Source organism: Boleophthalmus pectinirostris, unplaced genomic scaffold, assembly GCF_026225935.1.
Source record: "Boleophthalmus pectinirostris isolate CB_2022bp ecotype Guang Dong unplaced genomic scaffold, ASM2622593v1 HiC_scaffold_5, whole genome shotgun sequence".
NCBI lineage: Eukaryota > Metazoa > Chordata > Actinopteri > Gobiiformes > Gobiidae > Boleophthalmus > Boleophthalmus pectinirostris.
In genome coordinates, this window is record NW_026571404.1 from 30,497,796 (window position 1) to 30,512,612 (window position 14,817).

At 41.6% G+C, this 14,817-nt stretch overlaps 1 protein-coding gene across 1 annotated transcript in view; it reads left to right on the plus strand.

The window, feature by feature from the left end:
- Nucleotides 1-8,411, plus strand: part of lrmda (leucine rich melanocyte differentiation associated) — a 314,989-nt gene extending 306,578 nt beyond the window's left edge. Inside the window, exon 7 of the mRNA XM_055162608.1 lies at nucleotides 3,562-8,411. Within this exon, the coding sequence (XP_055018583.1) occupies nucleotides 3,562-3,641 (80 nt within the window). The 3' untranslated portion in view covers nucleotides 3,642-8,411. The remainder of the gene's footprint in view (nucleotides 1-3,561) is intronic.
- The last annotated feature ends 6,406 nt before the right edge of the window (nucleotides 8,412-14,817 follow it).

The window sequence follows — 14,817 nt, forward strand, 5'->3', positions numbered from 1 at the left end:
ACAAGTATATGTACCTACACAGGCGAGGCAGCAGCACAGGCAGAGAGGCAGAGAGGCAGGCACACAGCGGTCCCATGGATGTTATCGGAGGTGACAGCTCCTCACACTTGAGTGTTTGGATCACCTCAAGTCTCTGGGGCTATGAGGGGGAAATGAGCACTGCGCACTACAAAGTCCAGATTTAGATTGACTGAGCTTGTCCTGGGGCCCGCTCGCTCTCCCTCTGCCTCCGCCTGACAGAACACCCACTACAGCTGCGAGGGACTGCTGGGTGCTGCCTGCGTCTCCGCCACTGTCTCCTCCGCGCAGGCACTTTGAAGGGTGGCGGGGAGCGGGGGCAGACGAGAGAGCCCGTGTCAGGTTTGGTTAGAATCGAGGCTGGCATCAGAATATGCTTGGCACTAATATGGCACCAGTATCTCTGTCCCCATCTCTGCTTTCTGTCACTTAGTTGCCATTCGCTCCCCGCCCTTGACAATGTCTCTTTGGATTATGTGATTGGACTTAGCGCTCGGAGCAGCCCTCATCGCTGTCTCTCCTCCTCTCTTTCTCTCTTTCGTTCTTTCTTTCTCTCTCTTCTCACCGGCTGTAATGCACTTGATGTCTATTTAAAAAGCCGGGGCAAAGCTGCGCGCGTCGCCCTGTCAGAGGATCATTGACGGGTCTAATGCCACTTGTCCTTGGCGCGTTGGGCGAGAGGAGGCGGCGAGCTGCTGCCGGAGCGTTCATCAAGTGGGCAGGGAGGGCGGGCGCGTCACGGGCACGCGCACGCACACCAGGCCAGACGCTGGTGGTGTGGACAGCCCGTGTGTGGAGACTCACCTCATAACAGGAGGCACGGGCGGACATCTTGGTTTCGGCCATCTTGGTGCCTGCCTGTGACATAAACTGAACTACACATTTTTATACAGTGTTTATATTGTACTAGTTGAATAGTACATGTCTCTCAAAATGCTAAATTAACTTCAAACACTGCTCTGTTGAATTCGTTTGGGTAGAAAAGAACAGCAATTATCAGACCACAGGGTATTACCACAGGGTGCACTATAGAACTTTTTTGATGTGGGGTCGTACATCTGCTTGTTTTGATAGAGATAATACTGCTTTATGTGAATTAATTACACTAATATTTATTCAACCTGCATGTATTCAATTGCATGTCTTTTTCTTGCTCAAAAATGCTAAAACGTGCTGTCAGTTGTGTCGCCTCTTTTCAGATCTGACCTGTAACTTGGCCTGATGACGTCACCTGCATGTCTTCATACAGCGAGATCAGTGGCATTAAACCATGGAGCACTAGTCTGAGTTACACTAGAGCAGGGGTCTTCAACCTTTTTTTCTCCAGTGAGCTACCTTTACGAAACAAAAACACCAGAGAGCTACCAATTTCAGCAGTTGCAAAAAAATGTAAATATAAGGCTATGATTATAGGGTGATGTTCTGAACAGAAGGTGCAAAAGTGGCATTGCATCTTCACTTTTTATTTCCGCGTTTAGACAAGTGTTTTCAGGAGGAAATCTGCGTGCATACAGTGACGCAAAAGTGTGTGGAATTCGATTGGGTATGTATGCCAGGAGGCTAGGTGGTGACGCTTGGTGGTGATGTATGTGACGTAAACGTGTACGCGATGTGAGCAGATCTGACTAGAGTTTTGCGTCTTGGGCAGTGTAGACAGAAACACTACGGGGCAAGTGTATTCAACTTTTCCACTCTAGAGGGTGGTTTTAAATTTTTGCATTTTTAAGCCCCAAAAACGCCGTCACCGTCTAAAGGAAAGGCACTTCCGATAAAATATTTTGTCATTTTTACCCTCGAGTGTTCTCATGTAAACAGGCCTTAAGAGCCCCGGTGAGCCTTAGACAAGGAACTGTTAGATGCTAATAAAACATAAACCATTATTTATTTATCAGTGCAAGTTAGGCATCCAAATGATATAATCACAAGAGTAATGTATCAAATTTTACTTATTATCCACAATACATAGAAATCAGAAATCCCTTGGTGAGCTACTTGGGTTGGACCCCTGCACTATTGTGTGTAATGTGCATGTGTTACCCTGGCATGCTTTCACCTCTACAGCATTACAACTGATAATACTTGATATAGTTCTCCATAGAGACATGCAGGTGTCAGTTTACTGTTATTGGTGTCATTTTGAAGACTTCTAACCATTAAAAATATGGTCTATTTTGTTAATTGCTTTGGCAAAAGTCCCAAACAGAAATAGCCCAGCGTATAATAATCCATTTGAAAACACCAATGTTCTCCCTTGTTCTGTAGCTCTGATATATGCTCTTATATTGCTAATATTGATTAAAACAGTGTCCTAGGGCTGATTGAATGGCTTGTTGCGCAGAGAGGAGAGTGACCACGCTTCTGTCTTATTGTTCTTTGTGCTCTCATCGTACATGCAGGGTGTATGGAGCCTGTATGTAGGTGTAGGCTGACGTGGGAGGCTGTTGGCTTGTTACGGTCAGGCCTGTGGGCACTGTTAAGAAGGGCTCATATTTTCAGCTACGGTGTTCACTTAGAACCAATTTACCTACACTGCAGTTGATTGTTAAAAGTTCCAACACTATGAAAACATCTCCCATTATGTGTTTTGGTGTGAACAATCACTTCATTCATACCACATTGATGGAAGGTTTTGCTTTTTAACGCAATCATTTTAATGTTAAGAGTAAAGCTATTATGTGAAATCGACTTTTCAGAGCTTTTAGCCATTCTAGCTGTTTTCCCTTCTCATTTACTCTCTCCAAGTTGTATTTATAATGATTTGTGCATGTCTTAGTTGGTGAGAGGCATCAGATTCAGCAGCGTTGTATAGCCATTTTGGTACAGAAGAAAACTGAAAACTGAAAACTGAAACCTTCTACTTGCTAATGTGAACTGCAGCTATCCACTGAAGGTGTGGCTTTTTGTTGTTAAACGTTTATGGTGACATAGATCATAAGTACATAACCGACAAAAGCACAATGTCTTCTTTAAGGTATACATTATTAAACTATTATACCCTATATAAATGTGCCAAGGGTGTTACTACAACTTTGTGGCATTGATGGTGTATAATAATATTGTTTAAAATGGATAAATCAAAATTAACAATCCTGATGGCTTAAACTACTGTAACAATGACAAATTTTGACACACCATATATCGCTACAGAGAAATATTGCCATAAACGACAACATTGAAACTACTACAAAGCAAGATAATAGCAGTAAACCAATTTTTTAAGTGACAGCATCATTAAAAAGCATGAGCTGCAACAAATTTATAACAGAATGAAGCTATAATTAGGCATAAAAGTTACTTAATCAATTCTGTACAGCTCAAATTGTGTCATTCCCAACAAAATAGCAAAAACCTCCCCACTATTGCAAAGAAAAAGTGATTATCGTGCCAATAGCTGCTTCATACAATGGTAATATAAACAAAAGGCTATTCATGCACTAAATGGTGGCTAATTTGTTTCCAAGGTGGACTCAATGAAAAGTTTATTCAGCACTAAAACCTATTGTTCAGTCCTGACTTTTTAATATCTCTCCATTTTGTTTTTAGGTCTATTCTCCAAGTGCCGCTACATCTACTACGGCAAACACTCAGAAGGCAACAGATTCATCCGGAACGACCAACTCTGATGTCCAACCACCTCCACACAACCACCAGCATCATTATACACCACTGAACACAAGCAGCAAGAAATCACGCCCAGTCTGGATCTTTTTTATTGTGCTTTATTGTACCGTTATTGTTATTATTGTAAACCATTACAATACTTGGTCATTTCATTTGGCATATTCATTCAGCCATCCATCCACATTCTTTCTTCTTTCTTATCCGGGGCCAGGTCGCAGGGGGCAGCAGTCTAAACAGGGACTCCCAGACTTCCTCACCCCAGACACTTCCTCTAGCTCCTCCAGGGGGACCCCAAGGTGTTCCCAGGCCAGCCGCCTTACTATTTGGCACAGTTAGCACAATTATCAAATCCGCAAAGGCTGTAACTATGTAGCCAGTAGAATGTTACTCTACAAAGAACAAAATATCCTGTCTTTCTGTAGAAAAACCTTGTAGTACCTGTAGTTTAGACCTCTGAAAACACGTACTGAAACACATAGAATTATATTAGTTTATCAATTCATGTTTCAGTCTTCTCTTAAATGTTGGAGGTTGGAGTTGTTTCCAGTGTGCACTCAGAACAGAGTTTTACTTTTTGAGGGTCCGACACCTACTTGTCTCCATGGAAATGTTATTGCATTGTCTAGAACAGGGGTGTCCAACCTTTTTCCTCCAGTGAGCTACCTTCACAAAACAAAAACGCAAGAGAGCTTCTCATTTTAACGACCGCAAGAAACTGAGACGATTATAAGAAAGAGGGCGAGGCTCTTGGTACAGTTAGGTGCCTATAAAACATAAATCATTGTTCATTTATTAGTGCACAAAGCTGGACTTCAAAATGATACATGTACAATAGAAACAGGCATGTAATTTAACCAACATTTTTGTTATTCAGCACAATGATATAATTCCCTTTGGCGAGCTAGAATGTTCCACAGTATAGCTTAAATCTATCACGAGGGAGAATACGTCACATTACAACTCAGATCTGCGGAGAATCGCCCCTATTCACTGAAGGAATGACTGTATTTTTGAGCAGTAGAAACCCCTGTAATGAATAAATGCTATATGTATGTTTAATGTCATACCATGGAACATTCCAGGGAAAGCAATAGCATCCCCATAGAGACAAGCAGGTAACTGATCCTCCACCAAAAATTTTAAGAAATATCACAATTCTAATCACATTAACTTTTATCCCGCAAATTGTTCAGCCGTATTGGTGTGTTTCAGAATGATGAGAAATTAGACCTGTTGCCATAGTAAATAGTAACAGGGTATCCCCAGGGTTGACTAACCCAAATTTAAGACTTTTTTAAAGACATTTTTAAAACCACTTAAGTGAAAATTAAGACCAACATTGCACCCAGTATGCAGGCGAAAAACACCAGATCCAATTCTAATAAAGACCATTGCTCACTGCTTAACTAACAAAAAATACTTTTATTATAAAATCTCATTCAGAACTCATTTTTAGTAGTATTATAACATTCCCACCCACTGGCCAAACAACCCAAAATAAAGTTAAAAATAAAATAAATACATGAAATAAATTACTAATTAAAAATAAAATAATAATAATAATGATTAAGTAAATAAAATTGATAGAAGTAGATAAATTAATTCAATACACAATGTAAGTGAATACAAAGAAGAGGCTTGAAAAGCTTACAAGGGATAGGAAGAGGAAAAAAAGAGGGAAAGAAAGGATTGTTTCCTATACTTTAGTCATCCTCCAGATCCTGAGGAAGAGTCAGTGTGACGTAAAAAGGGGTCCCAGGTAGCATTCAATAATTTAACAGAGCCTCTGAGTGAGAACCTCAGTTTTTCACTGCATTAAAATATGTTAACATTTCTGACTGAATTAACCTGTACAAAACTGAGATACATCCTCTGGTGATAGTGTCCACAGAGAAGAGAGTCTAATAAGGTTTCTGGAGGGCGATTTGGAAAGTGGGGGAACAATTTTTTAACATAATCCTGGACCTGAAAAAAAAAATGAAAAAGATGATGCTTTGGGAGGTGATATTTGACAGACAGGTGTTCCAAAGATGAAAATACTCCATTATTATACAGATCACTAATTGACCTAATCCCATTATTATGCCACATTTTAAATGCTAAATCTCCATTAGATGGTTCAAAAATAAAATTTCTAAACACTGATGTCAGGCTGGTAGGGCTCAAAAAGCCAAGCTGCTTCCTAAACTGATTCCAATTCTTCAGTGAGATAGAGACCACAGGACAGTTAGTTAAATGTGGGAGAGGAAGTTGCGAGCACAAAATAGACCGCAGGGAGAACTGTGAAGATTTTTTCTCCAGATGCACCCAGCTTGGTAGGGAATCCTCTCTGTCGCTCATCCAAAATAAAAGTTTCTGCACATTCGTCGCCCGTATTAAAAAAGGATTTGTTAAGAAAAACAGGGAGGTGTTGAAACATGTAGAGAAACCTGGGGAGAACCATCCTGACCAAGCTTATTCGACCTCCAAGTGAAAGAGGTAAAGCTGACCAACGCACAAAGTCCCTCTCAGTCTTATCAATCAAGGGGATGAGGTTCTCACGATGTAAGTCCCCTAACTTGAATGCCTAAATATCGAAAACCAATACTCGACCACCGAAATGGTGCTATAGAAGGAGAGAGTGCCGTAGCAAGATCATTAATAAGCAGCAGCTCGCTTTTTTGGTAGTTAAGTTTATACCCCGATAATCAACCATACTCAGGACGTTTAAAATAGTCGGGAAAGAAGTGACAGGGTCAGAAACATAGAGCAAAAGGTCATCCGCATAAAATGAAACCTTATGGACAGTTTCCAATCGCGTGATGCCTTTGAAAGTGGCTTCTGAACGCAACCACAACATTTATAACATTCTAACAAGACAAACAAACCTCTTACATTGTCTTGTCTCACACTGTCTTTCAAAGTGCTTCAACTATTTAAAATTTTCAACAACAACAAACTGTTTTTCACTGTACTGATTGTTTACTCATTGCCGCCGGCGCCAGAAACCAAAGTATTGTTTGTGCATACTCCAAATTAGATGTTCATTCATGTTAGGTGATTTCATGTTTTTTTTTTCCTCCATTTAACATTGCACTGCAGCTCATTTGAGTATACAAAAAAATAGGCTAATGACATTTAAGACCTTTGTGAAAAAAATAAGACTTGGACAACAAAATTGAAGACTTTTTAAAGCCTTAATTTAGGAACATGAAATTTAAGACCTTTGTGAAAAAAATAAGACTTGGACAATATAATTTAAGACTTTTAAGGTCTTAATTTTGGAACATGAATTTTAAGACCTTTTTAAGACTTTTAAGACCCCGCGGCTACCCTGTATAAAACTAAATATATGCCATGTTTTGAATAAGATACCGCACACACCAGGAAGCTGTAACCCACCAATTCTTAATGTTAGTGCGCGTTATGAGCTGCCTTTTCTTATATCTTAACCCGGCCTCTCCTTTTGAGCTATGGCCCCGTGCGAGTTTAAAGTCAGGGATGACACTTGAGCTGACATGATTGCCTCTAAGCATCAGCAGAGCCAGCGCAAACAAAGCTCCTCTCTCCCTCTCTTTCTCTCCTTCTCTCCCTCTTCTCTCCCTCTCTTTTTCTGTCTCCGTCGGTGACAAACACATCCCTCCAATTGCCTGTGTTCCTCTGACAGCCATGATGGATCACCTATCTACTGCTGCCACTAATCAAGGGTGAAGGGGTGACGGTCACACACCTGGGGCCTGACTCGGGCTCATCACTCTCCCGCCGTGTTCTCTCTATCTCTCTTTCTCCTCTTCTCTGTCTCATCCCTTTCTTTCTGTCAAGGCACGCGCATCTGCCGTTAAAAACATTAAGACGTTGATGCAGGAGCTGTTTAATATTCCGTGATCAAAGTCGAGGTGTGATAGGTTGAGCTGAGCGAGAAGTTCGTTTTTTAAATTTGATTTTGAAGATATTTTGAAGGATTTTTGTCTAGGTAGAAGTAGCAGATGAAATGTTTGATAAAGGTGCACTGCGTAACTTTTCTGGTGTTGCTTGTCTCCATAGATGTGTTACTGATTTGCCTAGAAAGTGCCACAGTTTGGTATTAAACTTGTCACTGTGGAGAGAACGCCAAGTTATATCTGTGGAGAGGCGACCCAGCTCATAGTAAGACAACAAAAACACATCTAATTGAATGAATACTTTAGAGTTGAATAGACCATTTTGGAGCATTCCAGAAAAAACAATATCTCCATGTCTAGAAATGTTACATGATGCACCTTTAAATTTGGCTTCTACTTATTGCATTGCACTTGCCTTGTATTGCTCAAAATAAGTTTTTGGTTATATATAGTTATTGATTACCAAAAACAAAATGTCTGAAATATTTAGTCATTTACTTAATAATTACTTAATATTTAGCTACTTTGATCTATTTTAATTTTACAAAATGATAATTATAAACCACTGTGCTGGAATCTTCTGAACATTCTTTTAGTTTAGCCCCTACTGTTTTTATGAAGGGCAGAGCGTATGATTTTATTATTTTAGTACATTCCATTTATATTTTATGTCTGCCAATGTGTGTTTAAGACGTCAATGTTTAACTTGTGGTCTATAGATAAAATACAACATGTGCAATAAGTGTATCAAAATACAACCATGAATTTCAATCATTTTCTTTGTCTACATATTTTTGCACAGTATTCACTGTTATTGTCTCATGTGTTGAACGATAAATGAATGACTACGATGAAAATGCTGTGAATGCTCATGTACAGTTTATACTGGCTGATTAAAGACATTTAACTTTGTGTTCTGTCTGTCCTGATGTTTCTAGAACCCACAGACGTCTAGAACCTCTGCTCCAGCATCACTTTAGCATGCACAGCCTGTTAGCCTGTTAGCTTCTCTGTATGTGGGTGTCTGTGAGATGACGCTGAGTAAACACTTATTGTATATGTAACAGTTCTAAGTGTTGTGGATGATCAGAGTAGTGTGTGTACACACTCCACAGACACTACAGCACACTACAGACTAGTGCACACTGCACAGACCAGTGCACACTACAGAGGCTAGTGCACACTCCATAGTAACACAGAGTAGTGTAGTGTCCACGTCCCGGTCCCAGTGACATGGTGGTGCTCAGGAGCTGGTCACTAGTGCACTCCTTCAGAATGACAGGGTTGATTTGTCTGTATTTTGATATGCTCTGAGCTGAGTGGGGCTGACAGGCAGAGGAGGCAGGAAGTGGGATCCACAACAAGTTCCCCCCACACCACCCAAATGTCATGGTTCCCCTGGCTGCTGAAAAGAGCAGACATTTAAAAGTTTGTGACATGTGTCAGTGGCACTGCCATTGAGCCAGTGCGCCTGACGGAGCTGGAATTGACAGGCCCCAGTCACCGGAGCTGCTGGAGCTGGCTCCGGGACACACCAAGTTTGGTGCGTGTCACTTCCTATCTCCGTCAGGGGCGCATCTGAGGCTGCCACGGCAACACAGAGTGCATTATGGGATGGCGGGCGGTGGTCTGACATATGCCTGCTGTGGATGAGTATGTGAGTGGATGAATGGCGGACAGTGGATTCATTAAGGTTTACCTGTAGGCACTGGGCTGTGACCTGATACAGCGGCAGACTTCATCAGAGCAGATCAGTGACATTCAGCTGCAGCCTGCAGGCCCACACTGCACACAGATACTGACATGTCTCCTCCATCTGTGTGTCAGAGCACATGTTTACAACAATCACACTTTACATGGCCCCAACAGTCTGTGAAGAGAGGACTCACTTTTTATTTTTGCTAACACTAACCCACATCAACTGGACATGAACCACACTACATTATTTCAAACAGTATGTACCAGGATTAGGTACAATGTTACTGCTAAAAATGTAAAATACAAAATCAATCAAAAGATTTTGGAACATATAAACTGTTCTATATTTCCATTTCCGTGCCATTTCTTCTGCAGCGTGAGCTCCTCTCACTCAGGCTGTTTCCTAGCAGCAGACTTGACTTCACCTCCCCAAAAGGCGCGTTGTGTGCGCCTGCTGTCAGCACAACTAAGGACCAATCATTGTGTCAGCCTCCATCACTCAGGACGGACTGGCACCAGCTAATGCAAATGTACACCAGGGCTACCAACGCCCGAGTGACTGACAGCAGGCCACTGATAGCACAACTGCACAGGCTCTGGAAAAAAGAAAATGCTGCCCCTCCTCTTCTCCTGCACCTATGACAGAGGGACAAGAAGAGAGGGGGAGGAAGAGAGAGAAAGAGGGGGAAGGAGAGGGAGAGAGAGAGAGAGAGGGAGAAAGAAAAGAAAGAAAGAAAGACAGGGAAAGAGGGGAAAAGACAGGAAGAGAGAGAGAGAAAGAGGGGAGAAGAGAGAGGCAGAAAGAGAAAGGGAGGAAGAGGGGGAGAGAGAAAGAGAGGGAGAAAAAGGGGGAAGGAGAGAGGGGGAGAGAGAGAGAAAGAGAGTGAGAAAGAAGGGCAAGGAGAAGGAGAGAGGGAGAGAAAAAGGGGGGAGCAGAAGGAGGGATAGAGAGGAAGAGAGAACGAGAGAAAGGGGGGAGAGAGGGAGGGAGAAAGAGAGGGAGTGAGAGTGAGAAAGAAGGGGAAGGAGAGGGACAGAGAGAGAGAGAGGAAGAGAGAGAGAGAAAGGGGGAAGGGGGGAGAGAGAAAGAGTGAGAGAGAAAGAGGGGGAGGAGAGGGAGAAAGAGAGTGGGAAAGAGAGGGAGAGAGACAAAGAGAGAAGGAGAGGGAGAGAAAGAGAAAAAGGCGAAGAAGAGTGAGTGACAGAGAAAGAGACAGTGGGGGAAGGTGAAGGAGAGAGAGATAAAGAGGGAGAGAAAGAGAGAGAGGGAGACAGCTCTGGAGAGAGAGGAGGAGGGTCTATTTCCCGCCTGTACATCCTGGATGAGTAACATTTGTCATTGGGCCTGTGACGGAGTAATTAGCTTGTCACTGGGCATCAGGCTGAGCTGGCTCTTTCCTCTAAGAAAGATGGACAGAGTGACAGAGGAGCTGACAGCCAGTCGATAATGTGGCAATTAATGTCATAAATAATTCCACTGCCAATTACATCCGAATGGACTTTCACCCAGAGCGACTCTCCCTCCTCACGCGGCCGGAGGAGGGACCCGTGTCTGCGCCCTGTTATTACCAAAGCTTTTAAAGGAACGCACGCCCCAAATTTCAGCCCATTCTGAAGGCCATGCCCCGCCCCTGATGTAGGCACGAGGAGAAAGCACCAATGCACGGAACACTGCTGCTAATGGAGCTTTTATTATAAGACGGCTCACTGAACTATGTGAATGCCACAGCACTTTGGTGGACATTATACTGAGTTAAAGTCTGTATTACTTGCAGTGTATGTTGGGAAGTCATAAAATAAATTAATGTAGAAAAGTAAACAAAAATTTTATGGCCAGTTAAGTCATGTTCTAATACTGTTACCACCTCAAAAACTCCTGAAGGTGTGTTTTGTTTCATTCACCTGTTTGAGTAATCCTTTATTATTAGTCTGTCTGCATCTCCAAAGCTCAAAATCAGATATGTCAAACTCAGGCCTGGGGGCCAAATTTGGCCCACGATATAATTATATTTGGCCCGTGAGATCATATTAAATATGTATTAGAGCTGGCCCGCCGGCTACAGGTAGGCTTTAGAGACATTATTTATTTAAAATTGTGTTATTATTTTATATTCTGCTTGTCTTGGATTCAATGTTTAAGCAAAACTATTATTAAACATTTATTTTTATAAAAAAAGTTTAACATTACATATCCCAAAAGAAGAGAAAACATGCAGATGTTGTTGAAATTTTTCAATAAATATTTAATTTGGCCCACAAATTAGTCCCAGTTTTTAATTTCGGACCTCAGTGAATTTGAGTCTGACACTCCTGCTCTAAATGCTCTGCTCCACCTTGTGATGTCATGATCAGTCGTTTTCAAGTTAACACTGCCGTTTAATTAGTCAAAAATTCTGCTGTGCACCTTTTAACCCAAACCGAAAAATGTGAGCACATTACCCCAATTTTAGCATCACTGCACAGGCTTCCGATTTATTTTAGAGTTGATTTTAATATTTTATTGTTTGTTTTTAAAGCTTTGAATGGACTGGCCCCATGTTACATCTCAGATCTCATCGCTTTGCGGTACGAGGGTCAGCTCCAGCTCCAGACTTAAAACCGGGGGGACAAGTCCTTCTCTGTGCCTGGCACCAAACTCTGGAACGCTCTGCCTCCCTATGTCCCAACAGCCCTCACAGTGGAGTGTTTTAAGTTTGCTTTGATTTTGATTTTACTGATTTGATTTTATTGTTTTAGGACTGGTACGACCAAATTTTAGCAATTTACCTTTTTGTGGTCTTCATTTTGTGATCTTTGGAGACTGCTTTGTTTGTAAAATGTGCTATAGAAATGGAAAAAGTGGATTTGGATTTGACCTTTTGTTTAGTAGAGATTAGAAATTCCAGGGCTGAAGTTATGATTTTAGTGAAGGTGTGTGGAGTTTAACAACACAGTGGAGCATTTCCTGTATTATCACATGACATCACAAGGTGGGACAGTGTTTTCAATTTGAGAGAAGAACTCAAACATGTGAATGAAACAAAACACAACTACACTTACGTTTTCGACGAGGAAACAACATTATAACATAGATCAAAAATTAGCATTATACGGGCCCTTTAAAAAGCCTAAAAATAAGGATGAGCAGAGTAAGTTCCAAATGCTAACTAATCCATGTGGCGTGGCCTTTCTGTTGCTCTCGCCGCAGGTCACGGAGCAGGACCGGGGTCTTTTCAAATGCCATGGCAGCCTGTCCATAAAGAAGATCACGTCTGATTTGAAAATGCAGACAATTATGTGAGAGAGATCAATAGGAGCTGATAGTGGAAAGGTTGTCCAAGCTTAAGCAACAGTGAGAATATTGATCCGTGCGCGAGCCGTGTGTGGGAAAAATGATATGTGTTCTGAGCCCGATGCAGGTTAATCAATGAGCAGGTGAGAAGGCATGATGAGAGGCAGGCGGGAGAGCGCGGAGTTATAGCCATACCAAAAGTGTCTGTATGTTACTTGTCCCTATGTTTGTGCTGAAAAAGCCCTGAAAACCCGATTCTTTAAAACCACCGTAACATTAACTGTCTTATTTCTTTTGTTTGCCTTTGTTTGTCTCTTCATGTAAAACATCTTTGAGTGTCCTGAAAAGCGCGATACAAGTGTTATGTATTATTTTTACCTGGTCCCCGAAGGGTTGACCAGGTTTTGTATTCATCCTGTCTACGTGTCTGTCCACCTGCAATAATTCCGCCATTTATGGGCCGATTGTCACCAAATTTGGTACGTGGGTCAAGCTCCCGTGCCCCATGCTGCAAAGTTTGGTGACGATCCGAGGTCATTTGAGGTCACACAGGTCAATTGAAAGGTCACGCCATTATAAAGGATAGGCAATTTCGGCAATTTCTGAACCATCTGCGAGCTAAAATATTCACCCAATCATCACACAAGTTGGCACACACATAACCAGGGTACACTGGATGTTACAGGTTGAAACCGGTCAAGGTCACTTGAAGGTCGAATGTGCGTTTTTGGTCATAACTCCGTGAAGGATCAAGCTAGAGCTACAGGAGTGGTCTCAAAATCTCAGAAAAATTATTATCTACTTATAATTCAATGCATTTGTATAGTAAAATATTCATAGTTTTCGAGATAATCACTAATTGTAACAGTTCCTTTCTCTTTCAGTGTATGCCGTTAAAATTCTAATTGGAATGAAAATATTTTCCATTTCTTCTTTTTCTGATGATACACAACACACTGATCTACAGTCACAGAACTAACATATACGCAACTCATGACAAAAATTGTATTTTCGTTACACGCTAGTCAACACAGACATTCTCATGTGTGACCAATATCACACTAATGTTCATGGGCCTGTACAGATACACACATTGCATTGTGGATATAATGATCATGTAATATATGCTGGGCTCCTCATAAGCTGCTTCTGTGGTGATGAACTGCCCCCTCCAATGCCTCATGGGTGACCAGGTTGCTGTCTCTCATTGCGCTTGTTATTATTAGTATTATTAATGCTAAATTATGGCCAATGTAAAGTCCACTGCTCTTTTCCAATACTGAATCAAACATTAGATCAAAATGTACGGGGGCTTCATTGCATTTTCATAAATAAATATATCAAAAAGTCAACCAAATCAAAGTTGACATATCCAATTTTTACAGTTTATTTTAATGTGAAAAACAGTTTGTCCAATTTTTATTCCTCATTTACCTTATGCATTCTGAACATCCTAATTTGTCCCATAACTTCTTGGGCTCTTTTTTAAAGTGTATTTACCTTGTGGACATGTCAGAACTGTCCCCGGTGTTGGTGGTGCCGTGTCATGTATCAGTTGTTGTTACTTCTTGTAGGCGTGGTCAGCCGGATTGACCCGACAGGTCGCTCAGACTGACCACGCCTCCGGTCGCCCGGTGTTCTCAGGAGGAGGGTGTCCCAGGTGTGTGAAAGGAGGAGCTCGGTCATCACGGTTAATGTTGTCCGTGCCTCGTTTCCTGATTTCGATGGCCTTCCTGATCCAGCATTTGAACTTGTTTTCTGATCGAGTGACAACGGGTGATGGACAGCTGACCACGCCTACAGGAAGTAATACGATACGTCATCATCAACACCGTGACAATTCTGAAGATGGCTTGCAGCTAACAGCCGAAACATGTCAACAAGGTAAATACACTGAACAATACAGTGAACATCTTTGGCTTTATTTATCCTAGTTTATGAACACTTTTCACAACTCTCAGAGAACACAGCAGAGTTTTGCTGTGACATAAATCTAAGAACAATTAGCATGCACGCGCCCACTTCCTGGACAATAAAATGCTTATATAATCATTGGATGCTGACAGTACACAGTGGACTTGTTCAAAACAGGATCTTTGAGTTGGTAGCTGGTTGGAAGATTATTATTTTAGGTTCAAAGTCCACGTATTTGCATTTAAAGGTGCATGAGAATTTTTCTGATGGAGATTTGCCACATGCTTGTCACCTTAGTGATGTTATTGCTTTAATTAAAGGGACAATCCAGAATTTTGGACGTAGGACCTCATTTCCTAGTGAGACATGTGGAGACACTTTGTTTTTACTTTTAGAAGTAAATCCAACTTTGCATTTGAAGGATTTATGGCTGAG